The 20,466-nt window shown below is 35.8% G+C and overlaps 1 protein-coding gene across 11 annotated transcripts in view; it reads left to right on the top strand.

Annotated features, from left to right (window-relative positions):
- ADAM32 (ADAM metallopeptidase domain 32) overlaps positions 1 to 20,466 on the top strand; it is a 168,674-nt gene that overhangs the window by 108,783 nt on the left and 39,425 nt on the right. For 10 of the 11 annotated variants that reach the window (XR_013825545.1, XM_079909326.1, XM_079909318.1 and 7 more), the window contains 3 exons: positions 691 to 796; positions 1,155 to 1,335; positions 5,122 to 5,205. Coding sequence is in view for 10 of the 11 variants with exons in the window: in XM_079909326.1 (XP_079765452.1) it covers positions 691 to 796; positions 1,155 to 1,335; positions 5,122 to 5,205 (371 nt within the window). In the remaining variant the exon portion in view is untranslated. The remainder of the gene's footprint in view (positions 1 to 690; positions 797 to 1,154; positions 1,336 to 5,121; positions 5,206 to 20,466) is intronic. The other variant, XM_079909320.1, reaches the window with a different exon arrangement.

Below are 20,466 nucleotides of genomic sequence, written 5' to 3'. Positions count from 1 at the left end.
AGACAATGGAGCAATGGGTGCAAAAAAATGAATTCTTCCAACGACCAGTGAGATTGGAAGAGGACTCCAGCCTCAAATGAGACTGTAACCCCAGCTAAGAACTTTATTTCAGCCTAGTGAGACCCTGAACCGAAAACCTGCTTGTGCTTTGCCAGGCTCCTGACTTACAGAAACTGTGACGTGGGTATTGTTTTAAGGTGCCAGTATATTGGTAATTTTTTATACAATGATAAAAAAACTAATATAGGAATGAAGGAAAAACAGGTAAATTTATAGTTTGGCAATTTTGGTCCCTTCACTTCAGACTTTCTGAAGATACGAGGTTTCTTTAATGAGATTTTTTTATACACCTGGCTTTTTATAAATTCCTACTCAGAATCTAGGAGAACAAGTATAGTTTTCTCTCTCTTGTCTTCTTTCACAGAGCCCTCTCAAGGTTTACACTTCTGTAGCTCTCCCCATCCTCATATCTTTTGTGATGGAAATGACTGAAAATGAAGTAAAAGGAGAAATAACCATGAGCGTTACTTTTCACTTTAATCATTTCTTTTTTCTTACAACGTCACTAGGAAACTTTTGAATAGATGATAATAATAGAGAAAAAAACATAAGAAACATAAATATATGAGGAAATTGAGGAAGATGGAAAAAAAGGAAGTTTTAATCCAAATATATTTCTAACTTTGACAGGTTCAAAAAATGCTCCATTTGCCTGCTATGAAGAAATACAGTCTCAAACTGATAGGTTTGGGAACTGTGGTAGAGAAAGAAGCAAATATAAATTTTGTGCATGGAGGTATGCTATGCAAATATTAAAGATAACCTCTCGTGTTCTGTAAGATTCTGTTTTTAGTTTTTCTCTATATATGTCATTCATTCCAGTGGTTTCAAGTATCACATGTGTATGGGAGTAAATCTGAAATCAAAATCTCTAGCCTTGGCATCTTTCTTGTGCTACAGGCTTATTAAGCCTGTATCAATGGCTTTACTTTTTACTTTAAATGTTAGCATTAAAGGGTTACATTTTCCTTAGATATATTGCCATAAATGGAGAACCATTGTTTATTTTTTACTTTTTTGTCAAAGAAACCAATCTGATGCATTCCTAATAAATGCCTAATGCATAATAATCGTATAATTTATTATGTTTGCAGGAATCTTATATGTGGCAGATTAATTTGCACCTACCCCTTTCAAACTCCTTTCCTTCGAGACGGTGCTTCTGTGATTTATGCTTTTGTACGAAATACTGTATGTATAACTATGCACTACACAACGAAAGGTGGAGAAGATCCAATGGTGGTCAAAAATGGCTCTATTTGTGATACTGGGAGGGTAAATGACTTAAAATCTATTTTTAAAAATCTAGTTTTATTAATTCCTTTAATAAATAGTACAGTTAATTACTAGTGCTTTGTAAACTTAAATATTTGGTTAAGGAGAAAATGAATAAGCTTCAATTGGTATCTGAGGGAAATGAGAATTGTTTGATCCCCATTAGAATTTCAGTGTTGTGAGCAAGGAAAATCCAAGTGTTCTGGGGCTGGAGTGGGGAAGAGAGAAATCTTGGGAATACTTGTACTTGTAGTTAAATATTCCATAACATGGAAATTCACTTTTCTTCTTGGAGAAGAAAGAAGAAATCCCACATAGTAATATATGTCTCTTTGCGGCCCAGTAGATAAAAGCACAACTTAGATGGGGCTGCTAAGAATCAGTCTTTACCTCTTAGTTTTTGACATTTTGCAAGTTACCTAACCAGTCTGAGATATCACAACTGTATGTAAAGTGGGGATAATAATAACATTTACTCTATGGAGTTATTGCAAAGATTAAATGAGATAATAGTATAAAGTGCTTAGCACAATGCCCAGCACATAGTAAGAGCTAAATATAGGTTGGCTGTTATTTATTGTTATTATAATTTGTTATCTATGAGACCAACCAACCAAATCTGGAGAAAACATAGAGGAAATAAATTTACTTCAAAATCTCTACATTCTAAAAGGAGTTGTTAGACACACCACGGAGGCCAAGAACTAATGAGAAGACGGAACACATTAAAGGCTTAAAAGGGTTAGGGTGTTGGGGTTTAGAAAGGGTTTTGTGAGGCCATTTCTCTGAAGAGTGTTGTGATTTCATGTGTGAAAGGAAATCATTTTCACATACATTATTTCATTTTACCTTGAAACAAATCTCAAATAGTTCAGAAAAAGTATTATTGTACTCATTTAAGAAAACTGCAACTTAGGGAAGTTGATATTGCTAGAAATAAGGGAGTTGGGAATGTATCCTTAATCCTCTGATTATTATACTTTATACTTAAAAGAATTAATATTTGGATGTTTAATACATTCCATAATAGAATGTTAGATATCTGTAGTATATTTTAATGAAAACTTCTAATATATTTTCTTAGGAACTCGAATAATAGCGCATATTTAGTGAAAACTCCTGATTATTGAATTGATTTTCTTTCTATGCAAACTTTCAATATGTGCAGTAATACAGATTACTATTTAAACTGTGCTCTTAGGGATGGTTTTGTTAGATTTCAGGCTATTGTAATTAAAAGTGATTTTTTGATTCTGATTTTTTTTTATGTCAGTCTTGTTTTATTTGTTTCTCCCATTTCCCTGCCCTGAATCATTTTTTTGGACTGTTTTTAAAGAACAATTTTAGAATCACAATAAAATGGAAAGGATGTTAGAGAGATTTCCTACACGCCCTCTTGGCCCCACACAGGCATGTCTTCCCTGTTACTAACATCGCCCACCAGTGTGGTACGGTTGTTACAATTGATCAACCTACATTGACACATGCTTATCACACAAAGAAAATAGTTTACGTAAAGCTATTGTACATCCTGTTAGTTTCTGACCTATGTTATTTTCCTTCTCTCTTAAGAACTTCTTTTAACATGTCTTGCAAGACAGCTCTCTTAGCGAAAAATTCCCTCCATTTTTGTGTGTCTGAAAAAGTCTTTATCTCTCTTTCACTTTTGAAGGATAATTTTGCAAGTATATAGAATTCTATATTCTAGGTTAGGGATTTTTTTCTGTCAATACTTTAAATATTTTACTCTACTCTTCTGACTGCCTGGTTTCTGAGGAGAAGTCAGATGTAATTCTTATCTTTGTTCCTCTATAGGTACGGTTTTAAAAAAAATTTTTGCTTTTTTCAGGATTTATTCTTTGATTTTCTGTTTGAACACAATATGCCTAAGTGTAGGGGTTTGTTAGTTTGTTTGTTTGGCATTTATCCTGCTTATTGTTTTCTGAGATTCCTGGAACTGTGGTTTGGTGTCTGACATTAATTTGGAGGAAATCCTTAGTCATTATTGTTTCAAATATTTCTTCTGCTCCTTTTTCTTTTTCTTCTGGCATTTCCATTACATATATGTTACACCTTTTATAGTTGTCGCGTAGTCCTTGGATATTCTGTGTTATGTTTTTGTCTTTGTTCTTTTTGCTTTTTCATTTTCAACGATTCTATTGATATCCTCTAGCTCAGAGATTCTTCCCCCAGCTATTTCCAGTGTACTAATAAGCCCGTTAAAGGCATTTATTCATTTTTGTTACAGTGGTTTTTTTTTTTCATTCCAGCATTTATTTTTATTTTTTTCTTAGGATTGCTGTCCCTCTGCTTCCATCTCCCGTCTGTTCTTGCATACTGTCTACTTCATCTATTAGAGCCCTTAGCATATTAATCATAGTTGTTTTAAACTCCTGGTCTGATAATTTCAGTATCCATGACATGTATGGTTCTGATACTGTCTCCGTTTTTCCAATTGTGTTTTTTAGCTTTTAGTATATAACCTTATCTGTTTTCTTGAGAGCTGGACATGATGAACCAGATAAAAGAACTGCTGTAAATAGATCTTTAGAAATGTGGTGGTGAGGTGTTGTGGGAAGGGGAAGTGTTCTTTAGTCTTATGAACAGGTCTGAGTCTTTCAGTGAACCTGTGCCTCTGGACTGTGAACTTCACAAGTGTTTCTCATGTTTTTTCTCCTCCCTTAGATGGGACAGGATGGCTGGAGTGGGCTGGAGTTGGGTATTTCTCTTCTTACACATGGAAGGTTAGAGCTGACTGAAATTGGGTATTTCCCTTCCCTCAGACCAGTTAGGCTCTGATAAGACATCACCAGATTAGGCTCTAGTTAACTGGTTTCTCCTGAGGGCAAGTCTTGTTAAGAACAGAGTGCTCTGGCTACTTCAAAATGGTTCCTTTTCCCCTCCTCCTGCCAGAATACAAGAAATGTTTTTCTCTAATATTTACTGTGAGAACGTTGGCTGAGCTCCTGGATGTACATCTCACAAAATTGTGGGGCTCTCCTGGAGTTCCTGACTCTCAGAGGTGTCTGTATTGCGCCTCCAGCAATTCATCAATTACAGTTCAGGCTTTCCGACGCTGGGATGGGTACCTGAGGAGGTTTCCGCTTGTGAATCTTTTCTCTGGTAAGCTGTGACTCCCTGTGTTAGCTCGTCTGTCTCTCCAATTTGGGGGCAGTGGTTTGCCCCCAAGTCACTTCTTTTATGGATCCTAAAAGAGTTGTTGCTTCTTCAGTCTGCTCAACTTTTTACTTGTTGTTAGGATGGAGTGTCAACTTCCAAACTCCTTAAATGGGGAACCGAATACCAGAAGCCTGAATCATTTCTTTAAAATTTATTTTAAAAAATAAACTTTATTTTTTAGGGAAGTTTTAGGTTCACATCAAAAGTTGCAGAAAGTACAGGGAGTTCCCATAACCACTTACCCCACAGAAGTGCAGACACCTACACTATCCACAATCCTACACTATTACATCATCCTCACCCAAAGTCCATAGTTTACATAAGACTTATTGGAAAAATCCCCAAATATTTGTAGCTTACACTACACATTTCTAAATAACACTTATGCCAAAGGAGAAATCTCAAGAGAAATTGAAAAATATTTTTAATTAAATGAAGATGAAAATACAACATATAAAAATTTGTGGGTTACAGCAAAAGCAGTACTTAATGGAAATTACTGCATTGAATGTCTGTGGTCTTATGTTATAAAATTACTGATGGTAATGTTACAATAACTGGACTGCTCTAACTCAGAAAAAAAAATTTGTATGTGTTTTTCTTTAGATTTGTGTAAATCGTGAATGTGTAGAATCAAGGATACTTGCAGACAGATCATATGAGTGTTCACTAAAGTGCAATGGACATGGAGTAAGTAAGCACATGATTCGTGTTTTCCCAAATCACCTCTCTTGGACACTTTTCAGCATCATTCGTTAATTTATTCAATGTTTATTGGGTTCCTACTGTGTGCTAGGACATGTATCTACTTAAAATGTGGGGCTGAATTGGGTTACTAAATTTGTAGCCATATGTTTTAGAGGACATTGTACAGAATTAAATTGCTGATGACTCTAACAAATTTATTATTACAGTTGGGCACTTTTCAGAGGTATTAAATATTCCAATAAATACATTAACCTGTTCGTTACGGGAAGATAATTAAGCTAAAGTTTGTGTGTCTATGAATATATAGGGTGAGGGAAAACTATTGGTTTTATCCCTCATTTTGTAATAGACTTTTTTTTTTTTTGCCCAATGAGGCCAATTTACTTCCCATACCAAACAAGTAAAAGTGCAGTGGATAGAAGGTTGGATTGTCAATCTCAAGTGATAGTAGAACACCCCTATTTTTTTTTTCATTTTTTTTAAATTGGAGTATAGTTGATTTACAATGTTGTGTTAGTTTCAGGTGTACAGCAAAGTGGATCAGTTATACATATATCTGTTATTTTTAGATTTTTTTCCCATATAGGTTATTATAGAATACTGAGCAGAGTTCCCTGTGCTATACAGTAGGTCCTTCTTAGTTATCTGTTTTATATACAGTAGTGTGTATATGTTAATCCCAAACAATTTATCCCTCCCCCACCTCCTTTCACCTTTGGTAACCATAAGTTTGTTTTCTACATCTGTGACTCTTTCTGTTTTGTAAATAAGTTCATTTGTACCATTTTTCAGATTCCACACATAGGCAATATCATATGATATTTGTCTTTCTCTCTCTGAGTTACTTCACTTAGTATGATAATCCCTAGGTCCACCCATGTTGCTGAAAATGGCATTATTTCATTCTTTATTATGGCTGAGGAATGTTCCGTTGTATATATGTACCACATCTTCTTTATCCACTCCGCTGTTGATGGACATTTAGATTGCTTCCATGTCTTTGCTATTGTAAATAGTGCTGCAGTGAATATTGGGCTGCATGTATTTTTTCTTTCTTTTTAAAACTTTTAATTTTATATTGGAATATAGTTGATTAACAATGTTGTGTTACTTTCAGATGTACAGCAAAGTGATTCAGTCACACATATACATGTATCTATTCTTTTTCAAATTATTTTCCCATTTAGGTTGTTACATAATATTGAGCAGAGTTCCCTGTGCTATACAGTAGGTCCTTGTTGGTTATCCATTTAAAATATAATAGTGTGTACATGTCAATCCCCAACTGCCTAACTATCCCTTCCCCCCACCCTTCCCCACCGGTAACCATAAGTTCATTTTCTAAGTCTGTGAGTGTCTCTGTTTTATAAATAAGTTCATTTGTATCATTTCTTTTTAGATTCTGCCTATAAGCAATATCATATTTCTCTTTCTCTGTCTGACTAACTTCACTCAGCATGACAGTCTCTAGGTCCATCCATGTTGCTGCAAGTGGCATTATTTCATTCCTTTTAATGGCTGAGTAATATTCCATTGTATATATGTACCACATCTTCTTTACTCCTCTTTTGATAGACATTTAGGTTGCTTCCATGTCTTGGCTATTGTAAATAGTGCTGCAGTGAACACTGGGGTGCATGTATCCTTTTGGACCATGTTTTTCTCCAGATATATGTCCAGGAGTGGGATTGCAGGATTGTATGGTAGCTCTATTTTTAGTTTTTTAAGGAACCTCCATACTGTTCTCCATAGTGGCTGCACCAATTTACATTGACACCAACAGTGTAGGAGGGTTCCCTTCTCTCCACACCGTCTGCAGCAGCATTTATTATTTGTGGATTTTTTTGATCATAGCCATTTTGCCTGGTTTGAGGTGATGTCTCTTTGTAGTTTTGATTTGCATTTCTCTAATAATTAGCGATGTTGAGCTTCTTTTCATGTGCCTCTTGGCCATCTGTATGTTGTCTTTGGAGAAATGTCTATTTAGGTCTTCTGCCCATGTTTTGATTGGGTTGTTTTCTTTTGATGATATTAAGTCGCACGAGCTGTTTATAAATTTTGGAGACATCCCCTGTTGGTCACATCATTGGCAAATATTTGCTCCCATTCTATGGGTTGTCTTTTTGTTTTTTTTATGGTGTCCTTTGCTGTGCAAAAGCTTTTGAGCTTAATTAGGTCCCATTTGTTTATTTTTGTTTTTGTTTCCATTACTCTGGGAGACAGATCAAAAAAGATATTGCTTTGATTTATGTCAGAGACTATTCCACCTATGTTTTCTTTTAAGAGTTTTACAGTGTCCTCTCTCACATTTAGGTCTAATCCATTTTGAGCTTATTTTTGTGTATGGTCTTAAAGAATATTCTAATTTCATTTTTTTACACATAGCTGTCCAGTTTTCACAGCACCATTTATTGAAGCGATTGTTTTTCCTCTATTGTATAGTCTTGCCTCCTTTATTGCAAATTAATTGACCATAGGTGCATGGGTTTATTTCTGGGCTTTCTGTCCTGTTCCATTGATCTATAAGTCTGTCTTTGTGCCAGTACCATACTGTTTTGATGACTGTAGCTTTATAATATAGTCTGAAGTCAGGGAGCTGATTCCTCCAGCTTTGTTTTTCTTTCTCAAGCTTGCTTTGGCTCTCCAGGGTCTTTGTGTTTCCATACAGATTTTAAGATTTTTTTGTGTGTTCTAGGTCTGCAAAACATGCCATTGGTATTTTGATAGGGATTGCATTGAGTCTGTAGATCACCTTGGGTAGTATAGTCATTTTGACAATCAAAGAACATGGTATATCTTTCCAACTGTTTGTGTCATATTCGATATCATGACTCAGCATCTTACCGTTTTTGGTACAGGTCTTTTGCCTCCTTAGGTAGGTTTACTCCCAGGTATTTTATTCTTTTTGATGTGATGGTTAATGGAATTGTTTCCTTATTTTCTCTTTCTGGTCTTTTGTTGTTAGTGTATAGAAATGCAACAGATTTCTATGAATTACTTTTGTATCCTGCAGCTTTACTGAATTCATTGATGAACTCTAGTAGTTTTCTGGTAGGATTTTCTATGTATGGTACCATATCATCTGCAAATAGTGACAGTTTTACTTCTTCTCTTCCAATTTGTATTCCTTTTATTTCATTTTCTTCTCTGATTGCTATGGTTAGGACTTCCAAAACTATGTTGAATAATAGTGGTGAGACTGGACATCCTTGTCTTGTTCCTGATCTTAGAGGAAATGCTTTCAGCTTTTCACCATTGAGTATGATGTTAGCTGTGGGCTTGTCATATATTGCCTTTATTATGTTCAGGTATATTCCCTCTATGCCCACATCCTGAAGAATTTTTATCATAAATGGGTGTTGAATTTTGTCAAAGGCTTTTTCTAGATCTATTGAGATGATCATATAGTTTTTATTCTTCAATTTGCTAATGTGGTGTATCACACTGATTGATTTGTGGATACTGAAAAATCCTTGCATCCCTGGGATATATCCCACTTGATCATGGTATATGATTCTTTGAATGTTTTGTTGGATTCGATTTACTAGTATTTTATTGAGGATTTTTGCATCTATGTTCATCAGTGATATTGGCCTGTAACTTTCTTTTTATGTGATGTCTTTGTCTGGTTTTGCTATTGGGGTGATGGTGCCCTCACAGAATGAGTTTGGGAGTCTTCCTTCCTCTGCAGTTTTCTGGAAGAGTTTCAGAGAGTATGTGTTGACTCTTCTCTAAACGTTTGGTAGAATTTGCCTGTGAAGCCATCTGGTCCTGGACTTCTGTTTTTTGGGAGTTTTTTACTTACAGTTTCAATTTTAGAACTTGTGATTGGTCTGTTCATATTTTCTATTTCTTCCTGGTACAGTCTTGTCCATTTCTTCTAGGTTTTCCATTTTATTGGCCTGTATACTCTCTTATGATCCTTTGTATTTCTGTGGTGTCAGTTGTAACTTCTTTTTCTTTTCTAGTTTTATTGATTTGAGACCTCTCCTTTTTTTTTTTACTTTTCCTTGATGAGTCTGGCTAAAGGTTTATCAATTTTGTTTATCTTTTCAAAGAACCAGCTTTTAGTTTCATAGATATTTTCTGTTGTCTCTTTGTTCTGATTTCATTTATTTCTGCTCTGATCTTTATGATTTATTTCTTTCTACTAACTTTGGGTTTTGTTTCTTCTCCTTCCTCTAGTTGCTTTAGGTGTAAGGTTAGGTTGCTTATTACTTGAGATTTTTTTTTCCCTGCTATATGACTGTATTGCTATAAACTTTCAATATTTAGTTTTATGAGCTGTTTGTATATTTTGGAAATTAAGCCCTGTTGGTCACATGGTTTGCAGATATTTTCTCCCATTCTGTAGGTTTTCTTTTCATTTTGTTGATGGTTTCTTTTGCTGTGCAAAAGCTTGTAAGTGATTAGGTTTCATTTGTTTATTTTGTTTCTATTTCTATTGTCTTGGGAGATTGACCTAAGAAAACATTGGTATGCTTTATGTCAGAGAATGTTTTGCCTGTTATCTCTTCTAGGCTTATGATTAAGTGTTTAAGGCATTTCAAGTTTAATTTTTTTATGGTTTGAGGCTGTGTTCTAACTTCATTCATTACATGAAGCTGTCCAACTTTCCCAGCACCACTTGCTGAAGAGACTGTCTTTTTTCCCATGGTATATAGTCTTGCCTCCTTTGTCAAAGATTAATTGACTGTAACTGTGTGGGTTTATTTCTGGGCTCTCTATTCTGTTGCATTGATATATCTGTTTTTGTGCCAATTCCACACTGTTTTGATTACTGTGGCTTGGTAATATTGTCTGAAGTCTGGGAGGATTATGCCTTCCGCTTTGTTCTTTTTCCTTAGGGTTGCTTTGGCAATTCTGGGTCTTTTATGGTTCCATATAAATTTTAGGATTATTTGTATTTTCTTAATATATGCATTTACTGCTATAAACTTCTAAGAGCTGCTTTTACAGAACCCCAGTTTTTGTCTGTGTTGTTTCCATTTTTATTTGTTTTAAGATTTTAAAATGTCCTTTCTAATTTCTTTCTTGACCTATTGTTTGTTCAGGAGTGTGTTGTTTAATTTCTACATGTGTGTGAATTTTCTAGCTTTCCTGCTGTTGATTTCTAGTTTCATATCGTGTTGGTCAAGTAGATACTTCGTATGTTTTCAATTTTCTTAAATTTGCTAACATTTGTATTGTGGCTTATATGACCTATCCTTGGTAATGTTCCATGTACACTTGAGAAGAATATGTATTCTGCTGCTCTTGGGTGGAATGTTCTATATATATCTGTTAGGTCAATTTGGTATAAAGTATAGCTCAGGTCCAGCATTTCTTTGTGATTTTTTGTCTGGATTATCTTTCCATTGTTGAAAGTGGAGTATTGAAGTGTCTTACTATTATTGTCTTGTTGTCAATTTCTCCTTTCAGTATTTGCTTAGTATATTAGGTGCTCTGTTGTTGGGTGTGTATATTCACAATTGTTATATCTTGCAGAGTTGACCACTTTATAATTATATAATGATCTTCCTTTTGTCTTGTTACCATTTTTTGGCTTAAAGCCTTTTTTTGTCTGATATAAGTATAGCTACCCCCTCTTTCTTTTGGGTTCCATTTACATGGGATATTTTTACATCTCTTTGAGGCTATGTGATTCTCTTGAAGGCAGACTTAGTTGGGTCTTGTTTTTTCATCCATTCAGCCACTCTGACCTTTGACTGATTAATTAATTTCATGTATTAGGGTAACTATTGATATGTAAGTGCTTAGTAATGCCATCTCTTTCATTACTTTTTGGCTGTTTTTTTGTTGTTTGTTTCAGCTCCCTTATTCTTTTTGTCCTTCTCTTTTTGCCTCTTTATGAATTCATGATTTTCCATGGTGGTATGCTATGATTGCCCTCTGTTTATCCTTTGTGAATCTACTATAGGTTTTTGCTACATGGTTACCATGAGGTTTACATAAAGGTTTACATAAAGCATCTTATAGATAAAACAGTCCATTTTAAGCTGATTGTAACTTAACTTGGATCACATACAAAAGCTCTACCCTACTATCTCCCCCTTTTTTGTTTTTGATGTCAAAATTTACCTCTTTTCATATAGTGCATGCATTAGCAAATTATAGTAAGTATAGTTATTTTAATACTTTTTCCCTTTAACCTGTATACTGTTGTTCAGTAGTTAACACACCATTCCCTTACAGATTTAGTTTTTAAAATCTGTGTATTTACCTTTATGAGTGTGTTGTATGTTTTCATGTTACTAATTATCATGTTTTTATTTCAGGTGGAAGAAATTCTTTCAGCATTTCTTGTAAGGCAGGTATAGTGGTGATGAATTTCCTCAGTTCTTGTTTGTCTCGGAGAGTTTTTATTTCTCTTTTACTTTTGAAGGATATGTTTGCCAGTTAAAGTATTCTTGACTGACTTTTTTATTCTTTCAACACACTGAATATATCATTTTTTTCTGTCCTGGCCTGTACCTACTGGGTTTCTATTTGTAGGTTACAATCATTTTTTTTCTCTTGCTTTATTTTACGATTCTCTCTTTGTCTTTGATTTTTGTCAATGTAATTATAATACATCTTGGAGAAGGTCATTTTGCATTGAGATAATGGAGTGATCTATTTGCTTTGTGACTGGATGTTTCAGTCTCTCCCAAGTTTGGGAAGTGCTCAGCTATTATTTTTTTAAATAGACTTTCTGCCCCCTATCCTCTCTTTTTTCCTTTTGGAACTCCAGTTATTCTAATACCTGTATGTTTGATGGTTTCCCATAGATCACATATGATTTGTTTTCTCTTTTTCAGTATTTTTTCTTTGGCTACACTGACTGGGTTATTTAAAAATTCCTGTCCTTTAGATCACCAGTTCCATCTTCTGTTTGGTCTATTCTGCTGTAGATGACCTATTGCATTTTTCTTTTTATTTATTTCATACTTCATCTCTAGAATTTCTTTTTGGTCCTTTTTTATCATTTCTACCTCTTTGTTAAATTTCTCATTTTATCCACGTGTTTATCCTGATTTTATTGACTTGTATGTCTGTTGATTCTTGTAGGCAGTTGCGTTTGTAAAAACAGCTAGTTCGAATTCTTTATTAGCTAAATTGATAAATTCAGTATCTTTGTGTTCAGTTACTGGAGTATTACTATTACCTTTTGGTAATGACATACTTCCTTGATTCTTTATATTCCTTACAGTTTTGCATTGCTTTTTTTATATTTGAAATAGTAGTCACTTCCTTAAATCTTTACTAGTGGTCTTCAGGTGGGAGATTTTATTACTGGTCTTGCTTATGTCTAGGTCTTTCTCCAACTTTATGGATATCTCTGCTCCACATTTCTTGTTCCATTTTGTGGCAGAATTTTAAGTTTGTGTGTCTTCTATGATTCTTAAAAACTCACTAAACCAGCTACTGGAAACCTCTCTTTTGTTTTCCAGAAGGTGTGCTACAGCTCATGTTTGTGCTTTCTCCTTTGCCCAAGGACACTGGCCCGATTTTCTGAGGGCACCCCATGTCTACCAGACCTTGCTCTTGCCACTGAACTCAAATTTGCATACAAAGAGCAGGCCAAAAAGTGGGGGGAGTTGTTGGTTTAGCACTTGGGGCATTGGAGGTGCCTGTGGGTCAGGTGGTGGTGGGATCCTTGGGTGAAGTTCTCACAGCACCTCATGGGCAGGCTTTCTGCCAGAGTACTGAAAGCATTCATCAGGAACCATGTCCCTTTAATGCCCTTTGATATTCTTATCTGCCTGTTTCCTGATATCTGTCCCCCAGTCATAGAGGTGCTGTCTCGGTACTCTGGGTGCTATGGGAAAGAAATAGATTTCTCCAGCTATGTCCTGTATAGCTGGGTTAGCTTTGCACTCACTCACTGCTTTCCCTTTCCCCTGAGAGGTCACTGCTGGCTAGTTCAGCCCCATGCTGTGTCACATTGAGGGAGGGGTGGTGCTGGCAAAGTTGCTCTTACCCTTTCCAATGTTTCCAAACTTATTTATTTATATATTTGCTCCAAAGGAATTCAGGCATCTATTACCAGGAAGGTCGGACTTCTGCAAGGCTCTCTTGTCCATGAGTGTCTGCCCAAGTCAGCACTCTCCAAGTTTTCCCTGACTACAACCAAGAGAGGCTGAGCCCTATTCACTGGCTCCTGCTTCTTCCACAGCCTATACTGAGGTCTATGTGCCTATTACCTGATGCACAGGTGGGAAAGACTCTTCCTGGGTCCCTTGGTGTATGGTGCTTGATCCTACAACTTCCACAGAGGTGCTTTTGTTCATAGATGGATGCCAAAATTTAGTTGTTGAACAGAGGAGCCAAAAAGAGAGACATATTATGCAATCATGATGCTATCATTATGTCAGTTTTATTTCTTCCTTTCCAATCTATGTACTTTTTATTTTCTCATCGTTTCTTCCAATATGATGTTAAAAAGGAATGGTGAGAGGGGACTTCCTTGCTTGGTTCCCGATCTTAGCAAGAAGGCTTCTAATCTTACCATTAAGCATAATGTTATTGTAGGTTTTTTTTTTAAAGATACTCTTTATCAGGTTGAGGAAGTTTTATTTTATTAACAGCTTTCTAATGGTCTTTTATCATAAATGGCTATTCAATTTTGTCATATAATTTTCTGTAACTGTGGTATGATCATATGATTTTTATTCTTTAGCCTGTTGGTTTATGATGGATTACATTAATTGATTTTCCGAATGTTGAACAACTCCTCCATAGTTGAGACAAAATTCACTTGGTTGTGGTGTATATTTCTTATATGTTTTTGGAATTGATCTGCTAATACTTTGTTGAAGATTTTTGCATCTTCATTCATGAGAAATATTGGTCTGTAGTTTTCTTTTCTTGTAATGTCTTTGTGTTTTGTATTAGTGTAATGCTGGCCTATAAAATGTGTTAAGAAGTATTCACTCTACTTCTAACTTCTGAAAGAAATTGTAGAGAATTAGTATGATTTCTTTCTTAAATGTTTGGTAGAATTCACCAGAAAATCCAGCTGGACCAATGCTTTTTGTTATGGAAGGTTACTAATTATTGATTCAATTTATTTAATAAATATAGGCTATTCATATTGTTTATTTTTGTGTGAATTTTGTCGTATTTTGTCTTTCAAGGACTTGGTTTATTGCATCAGTGTTATCAAATTTGTTGGCATAGAGTTTTTGATATTATCCCTTTATTATCTTTTTAATGTCCATGGGATCTGTAGTGATGTCCCCTCTTTCATGTCTGATATTAGTAATTTGTGTCTTCTCTCTTTTTTCTTAGCCCAGTTAGAATCTTCTCCATTTTATTGATCTTTTCAGAGAATCCACATTTGGTTTTGTTGATTTTCTCTATTGATTTTCTGTTTTCAAGTTCATTGATTTCTGCTCTGTTAATTATTTTTTCTTTTCATATTGATATTAATTTACTGTTCATTTTCTAGTTTCATAAGGTAGAAGTTTATATGATTGATTTTAGATCTTTCTTGTTTTCTTATGTATGCATTCAATGCTAGAAATTTTCCTTTAAGGACCTCTTTTGCTGCATCACATAGATTTGATAAACTGTATTTCCTCTTTCATTTAATTCAACATATTTTAAAACTTCTCTTGATATTTCTTCTTTGACTCATGTGTTATGTAGAAGTGTGTTGTTTAATTTTCAAGTATTGCGGAAGTTTCCAGCTATTTTGCTAGTGCTGATTTCTAGTTTAAAGGCATTGTGATCTGAGAGCAGACATTGTATGATTTCTCTTCCTTTAAATATTGGTAAGATGTGTTTTATGGCCCAGAATGTGGTCTATCTGGGTTCCATGTGAGGAGAGAAGAATGTATATTCTCCTGTTGTTAAATGAAGTAGTGAGTAGATGTTAATTATATCCAGTTGATGGTGTTGTGGATTTCAACTGTGTCCTTACTGATTTTCTTCTTCCAGCTGGATCTGTCCATTCCTGACAGTGGGGTGTTGAAGTCTCCAACTATCACAGTAGATTCATCTGTTTCTCCTTGTAGTTTTATTGGTTTTTGCCTCATGTAGTTTGGGGCTCTTTTGTTAGGCTGCCCCTCAGGGTGAAGCTTCAAGAAAAGCAAATAAGCCTGTTCTATAGAAAGGCCTGTGGTATATTTCAGTCTTCTGTCTTGGTGCTATGCCCTGGGGGTGGTTGCCAGCTCAAAACTGTCTTTCTGTTTATTACAGCCCCCTGGGAATCATGAATGCAAGTCCCACTGGCCTCCAGAGGCAGGAGATCAAGGGGTATCCCCTACGCGGGAATTTCAGAATCCTGGGTGCTACATGCTTGCACAAGCTCCTTCCTGGGAGATCCCAGTGACCTGTAAAGAGGCAGGGATAGGACAAAGTAGGTGTCCACTGGCCTCTGTCTTTGGAGAGTATTTCAGTAGGCCCCTAGATGTATTAAATTATATGCCTGCCCCTTAGGCCAGAGCTTTAAGATAAGCAAATATGCCTCTTTACTGAGCATTTCAGCTTGCTGCCTCTGAAGTAGGCCCTGGAGAATACCGAGGTGAGTCTGCACAATCCCTTTAAACTGTTTCTTACTTCACTATACCTTTGTAATTTTCTTTTTGTGTACATGTGTTGCCAGTTTTTCTGGTTTTGGTATCAGGGTGATGTTCGCTTTGTAAAATGAGTTAGGAAGCATTCCCTCCTCTTCAGTTTTTTGGAAGAGTTTGAGAAGGATGGGTTTTAAATCTTCTTTGAATGTTTGGTAGAAATCACTTGTGGAGCCATATGGTCCTGGATTTTTGTCTTGGGGAGCTTTTTGATTACTGTTTCAATTTCTGTACTAGTGATCGGCCTTGCAGATTTTCAGTTTTTTCATAAATCAGTCTTGAAATATTGCATGATTCTAATATGTCCATTTATTTTATTTTTATTTATTTTTTAACATCTTTATTGGAGTATAATTGCTTTACAATGGTGTGTTAGTTTCTGCGGTATCACACAGTGAATCAGCTATATGTATACATATATCTCCATCTCCCTTCCCTCTTGCATCTCCCCACCACCCTCCCTATCCCACCCCTCTAGGTGGGAACAAAGTACCAAGCTGATCTCTCTGTGCTATGCGGCTGCTTCCCACTAGCTATCTGTTTTACATTTGGTAGTGTATATATGTCCATGCCACTCTCTCATTTTGTCCCAGCTTACCCTTCCCCTCCTCATGTCCTCAAGTCCATTCTCTACATCTGTGTCTTTACTCCTGTCCTTCCCCTAGGTTCTTCAGAACCTTTTCTTTATTTTTAGATTCCATATATATGTGTTAGCATACGGTATTTGTTTTTCTCTTTCTCACTTACTTCACTCTGTATGACTGACTCTAGGTCCATCCACCTCACTACAAATAACTCAATTTCATTTCTTTTTATGGCTGGGTAATATTCCATTGTATATATGTCCCACATCTTCTTTATCCATCCATCTGTCAATGGACACTTAGGTTGCTTCCATGTCCTGACTATTATAAATAGTGCTGCAATGAATGTTGTGGTGTTTTTTGAATTATGGTTTTCTCAGGGTATATGCTCAGTAGTGGGATTGCTGTGTCATATGGTATTTCTATTTTTAGTTTTTTTTTTTTTTTTTACATCTTTATTGGAGTATAATTGCTTTACAATGGTGTTAGTTTCTGCTTTATAACAAAGTGAATCAGTTATACATATGTTCCCATCTCTCTTCCCTCTTGCGTCTCCCTCCCTCCCACCCTCCCTATCCCACCCCTCTAGGTGGTCACAAAGCACCGAGCTGATCTCCCTGTGCTATGTGGCTGCTTACCACTAGCTATCTATTTTACGTATGGTAGTGTATATATGTCCATGCCACTCTCTCGCTTTGTCACAGCTTACCCTTCGCCCTGCCCATATCCTCAAGTCCATTCTCTAGCAGGTCTGTGTCTTTATCCCTGTCTTACCCCTAGGTTCTTCATGACATTTTTTTTTCTTAAATTCCATATATATGTGTTAGCATACGGTATTTGTCTTTCTCTTTCTGACTTACTTCATTCTGTATGACAGACTCTAGGTCCATCCACCTCATTACAAATAGCTCAATTTCATTTCTTTTTATGGCTGAGTAATATTCCATTGTATATATGTGCCACATCTTCTTTATCCATTCATCCATTGATGGACACTTAGGTTGTTTCCATCTCCAGGCTATTGTAAATAGAGCTGCAATGAACATTTTGGTACATGACTCTTTTTGAATTATGGTTTTCTCAGGGTATATGCCCAGCAGTGGGATTGCTGGGTCATATGGTAGTTCTATTTGTAGTTTTTTAAGGAACTTCCATACTGTTCTCCATAGTGGCTGTACCAATTCACATTCCCACCAACAGTGCAAGAGTGTTCCCTTTTCTCCACACCCTCTCCAGCATTTACTGTTTCTAGATTTTTTGATGATGACCATTCTGACTGGTGTGAGTTGATATCTCATTGTAGTTTTGATTTGCATTTATCTAATGATTAATGATGTTGAGCATTCTTTCATGTGTTTGTTGGCAGTCTGTATATCTTCTTTGGAGAAATGTCTATTTAGGTCTTCTGCCCATTTTTGGATTGGGTTGTTTGTTTTCTTGTTATTGAGCTGCATGAGCTGCTTGTAAATTTTGGAGATTAATCCTTTGTCAGTTACTTCATTTGCAAATATTTTCTCCCATTCTGAGGGTTGTATTTAAGTCTTGTTTATGGTTTCCTTTGCTGTGCAAAAGCTTTGAAGTTTCATTAGGTCCCATTTGTTTACTTTTGTTTTTATTTCCATTTCTCTGGGAGGTGGGTCAAAAAGGATCTTGCTGTGATTTATGTCATAGAGTGTTCTGCCTATGTTTTCCTCTAAGAGTTTGATAGTTTCTGGCCTTACATTTAGGTCTTTAATCCATTTTGAGCTTATTTTTGTGTATGGTGTTAGGGAGTGATCTAATCTCATACTTTTACATGTACCTGTCCTGTTTTCCCAGCACCACTTATTGAAGAGGCTGTCCTTTCTCCACTGTACATTCCTGCCTCCTTTATCAAAGATAAGGTGACCATATGTGCGTGGGTTTATCTCTGGGCTTTCTATCCTGTTCCATTGATCTTTCTGTTTTTGTGCCAGTACCATACTGTCTTGATTACTGTAGCTTTGTAGTATAGTCTGAAGTCAGGGAGCCTGATTCCTCCAGCTCCGTTTTTCGTTCTCAAGATTGCTTTGGCTATTCGGGGTCTTTTGTGTTTCCATACAAATTGTGAAATTTTTTCTAGTTCTGTGAAAAATGCCAGTGGTAGTTTGATAGGGATTGCATTGAATCTGTAGATTGCTTTGGGTATTAGAGTCATTTTCACAATGTTGATTCTTCCAATCCAAGAACATGGTATATCTCTCCATCTATTTGTATCATCTTTAATTTCTTTCATCAGTGTCTTATAATTTTCTGCATACAGGTCTTTTGTCTCCTTAGGTAGGTTTATTCCTAGATATTTTATTCTTTTTGTTGCAGTGGTGAATGGGAGTGTTTTCTTGATTTCACTTTCAGATTTTTCATCATTAGTGTATAGGAATGCCAGAGATTTCTGTGCATTACTTTTGTATCCTGCTACTTTACCAAATTTATTGATTAGCTCTAGTAGTTTTCTGGTAGCATCTTTAGGATTCTCTATGCATAGTATCATGTCATCTGCAAACAGTGACAGCTTTACTTATTTTCCAATTTGGATTCCTTTTATTTGCTTTTCTTCTCTGATTGCTGTGGCTAAAACTTCCAAAACTATGTTGAATAAGAGTGGTGAGAGTGGGCAACCTTGTCTTGTTCCTGATCTTATTGGAAATGCTTTCATTTTTTCACCATTGAGGATGATGTTGGCTGTGGGTTTGTCATATATGGCCTTTATTATGTTGAGGTAGGTTCCCTCTATGCCTACTTTCTGCAGGGTTTTTATCATAAATGGGTGTTGAATTTTGTCGAAAGCTTTCTCTGCATCTGTAGAGATGATCATATGGTTTTTCTCCTTCAATTTGTTAATATGGTGTATCACGTTGATTGATTTGCATATATTGAAGAATCCTTGCATTCCTGGAATAAACCCCACTTGATCATGGTGTATGATCCTTTTAATGTGCCGTTGTATTCTGTTTGCTAGTATTTTGTTGAGGATTTTTGCATCTATGTTCATTAGTGATATTGGCCTGTAGTTTTCTTTCTTTGTGACATCCTTGTCTGGTTTTGGTATGAGGGTGATGGTGGCCTCGTAGAATGAGTTTGGGAGTGTTCCTCCCTCTGCTATATTTTGGAAGAGTTTGAGAAGGATAGGTGTTAGCTCTTCTCTAAATGTTTGATAGAATTTGCCTGTGAAGCCATCTGGTCCTGGGCTTTTGTTTATTGGAAGATTTTTAATCAGAGTTTCAATTTCAGTGCTTGTGATTGGTCTGTTCATATTTTCTATTTCTTCCTGATTCAGTCTTGGCAGGTTGTGCCTTTCTAAGAATTTGTCCATTTTTTCCAGGTTGTCCATTTTATTGGCATAGAGTTGCTTGTAGTAATCTCTCATGATCTTTTGTATTTCTGCAGTGTCAGTCGTTACTTCTCCTTTTTCATTTCTAATTCTATTGATTTGAGTCTTCTCTCTTTTTTTCTTGATGAGTCTGGCTAATGGTTTATCAATTTTGTTTATCTTCTCAAAGAACTAGCTTGTAGTTTTATTGATCTTTGCTATCGTTTCCTTCATTTCTTTTTCATTTATTTCTGATCTGATTTTTATGATTTCTTTCCTTCTGCTAACTTTGGGGTATTTTTCTTCTTCTTTCTCTAATTGCTTTAGGTGCAAGGTTAGGTTGTTTATTTGAGATGTTTCCTGTTTCTTAAGGTAGGATTGTATTGCTATAAACTTCCCTCTTAGAACTGCTTTTGCTGCATCCCATAGGTTTTGGGTCATCGTGTCTCCATTGTCATTTGTTTCTAGGTATTTTTTTATTTCCTCTTTGATTCATTCAGTGATCACTTCGTTATTAAGTAGTGTATTGTTTAGCCTCCATGTGTTTGTATTTTTTACAGATTTTTTCCTGTAGCTGATATCTAGTCTCATAGCATTGTGGTCGGAAAAGATACTTGATACAATTTTAGTTTTCTTGAATTTACCAAGGCTTGATTTGTGACCCAAGATATGATCTATCCTGGAGAATGTTCCATGAGCACTTGAGAAAAATGTGTATTCTGTTGTTTTTGGATGGAATGTCCTATAAATATCAAGTAAGTCCATTTTGTTT

This window comes from Stenella coeruleoalba (genome assembly GCF_951394435.1).
Source record: "Stenella coeruleoalba genome assembly, chromosome: 21".
Classification (NCBI taxonomy): domain Eukaryota; kingdom Metazoa; phylum Chordata; class Mammalia; order Artiodactyla; family Delphinidae; genus Stenella; species Stenella coeruleoalba.
The sequence above is the reverse complement of the archived record's forward strand: the minus strand, read 5'-3'. Positions and strand labels throughout refer to the sequence as shown.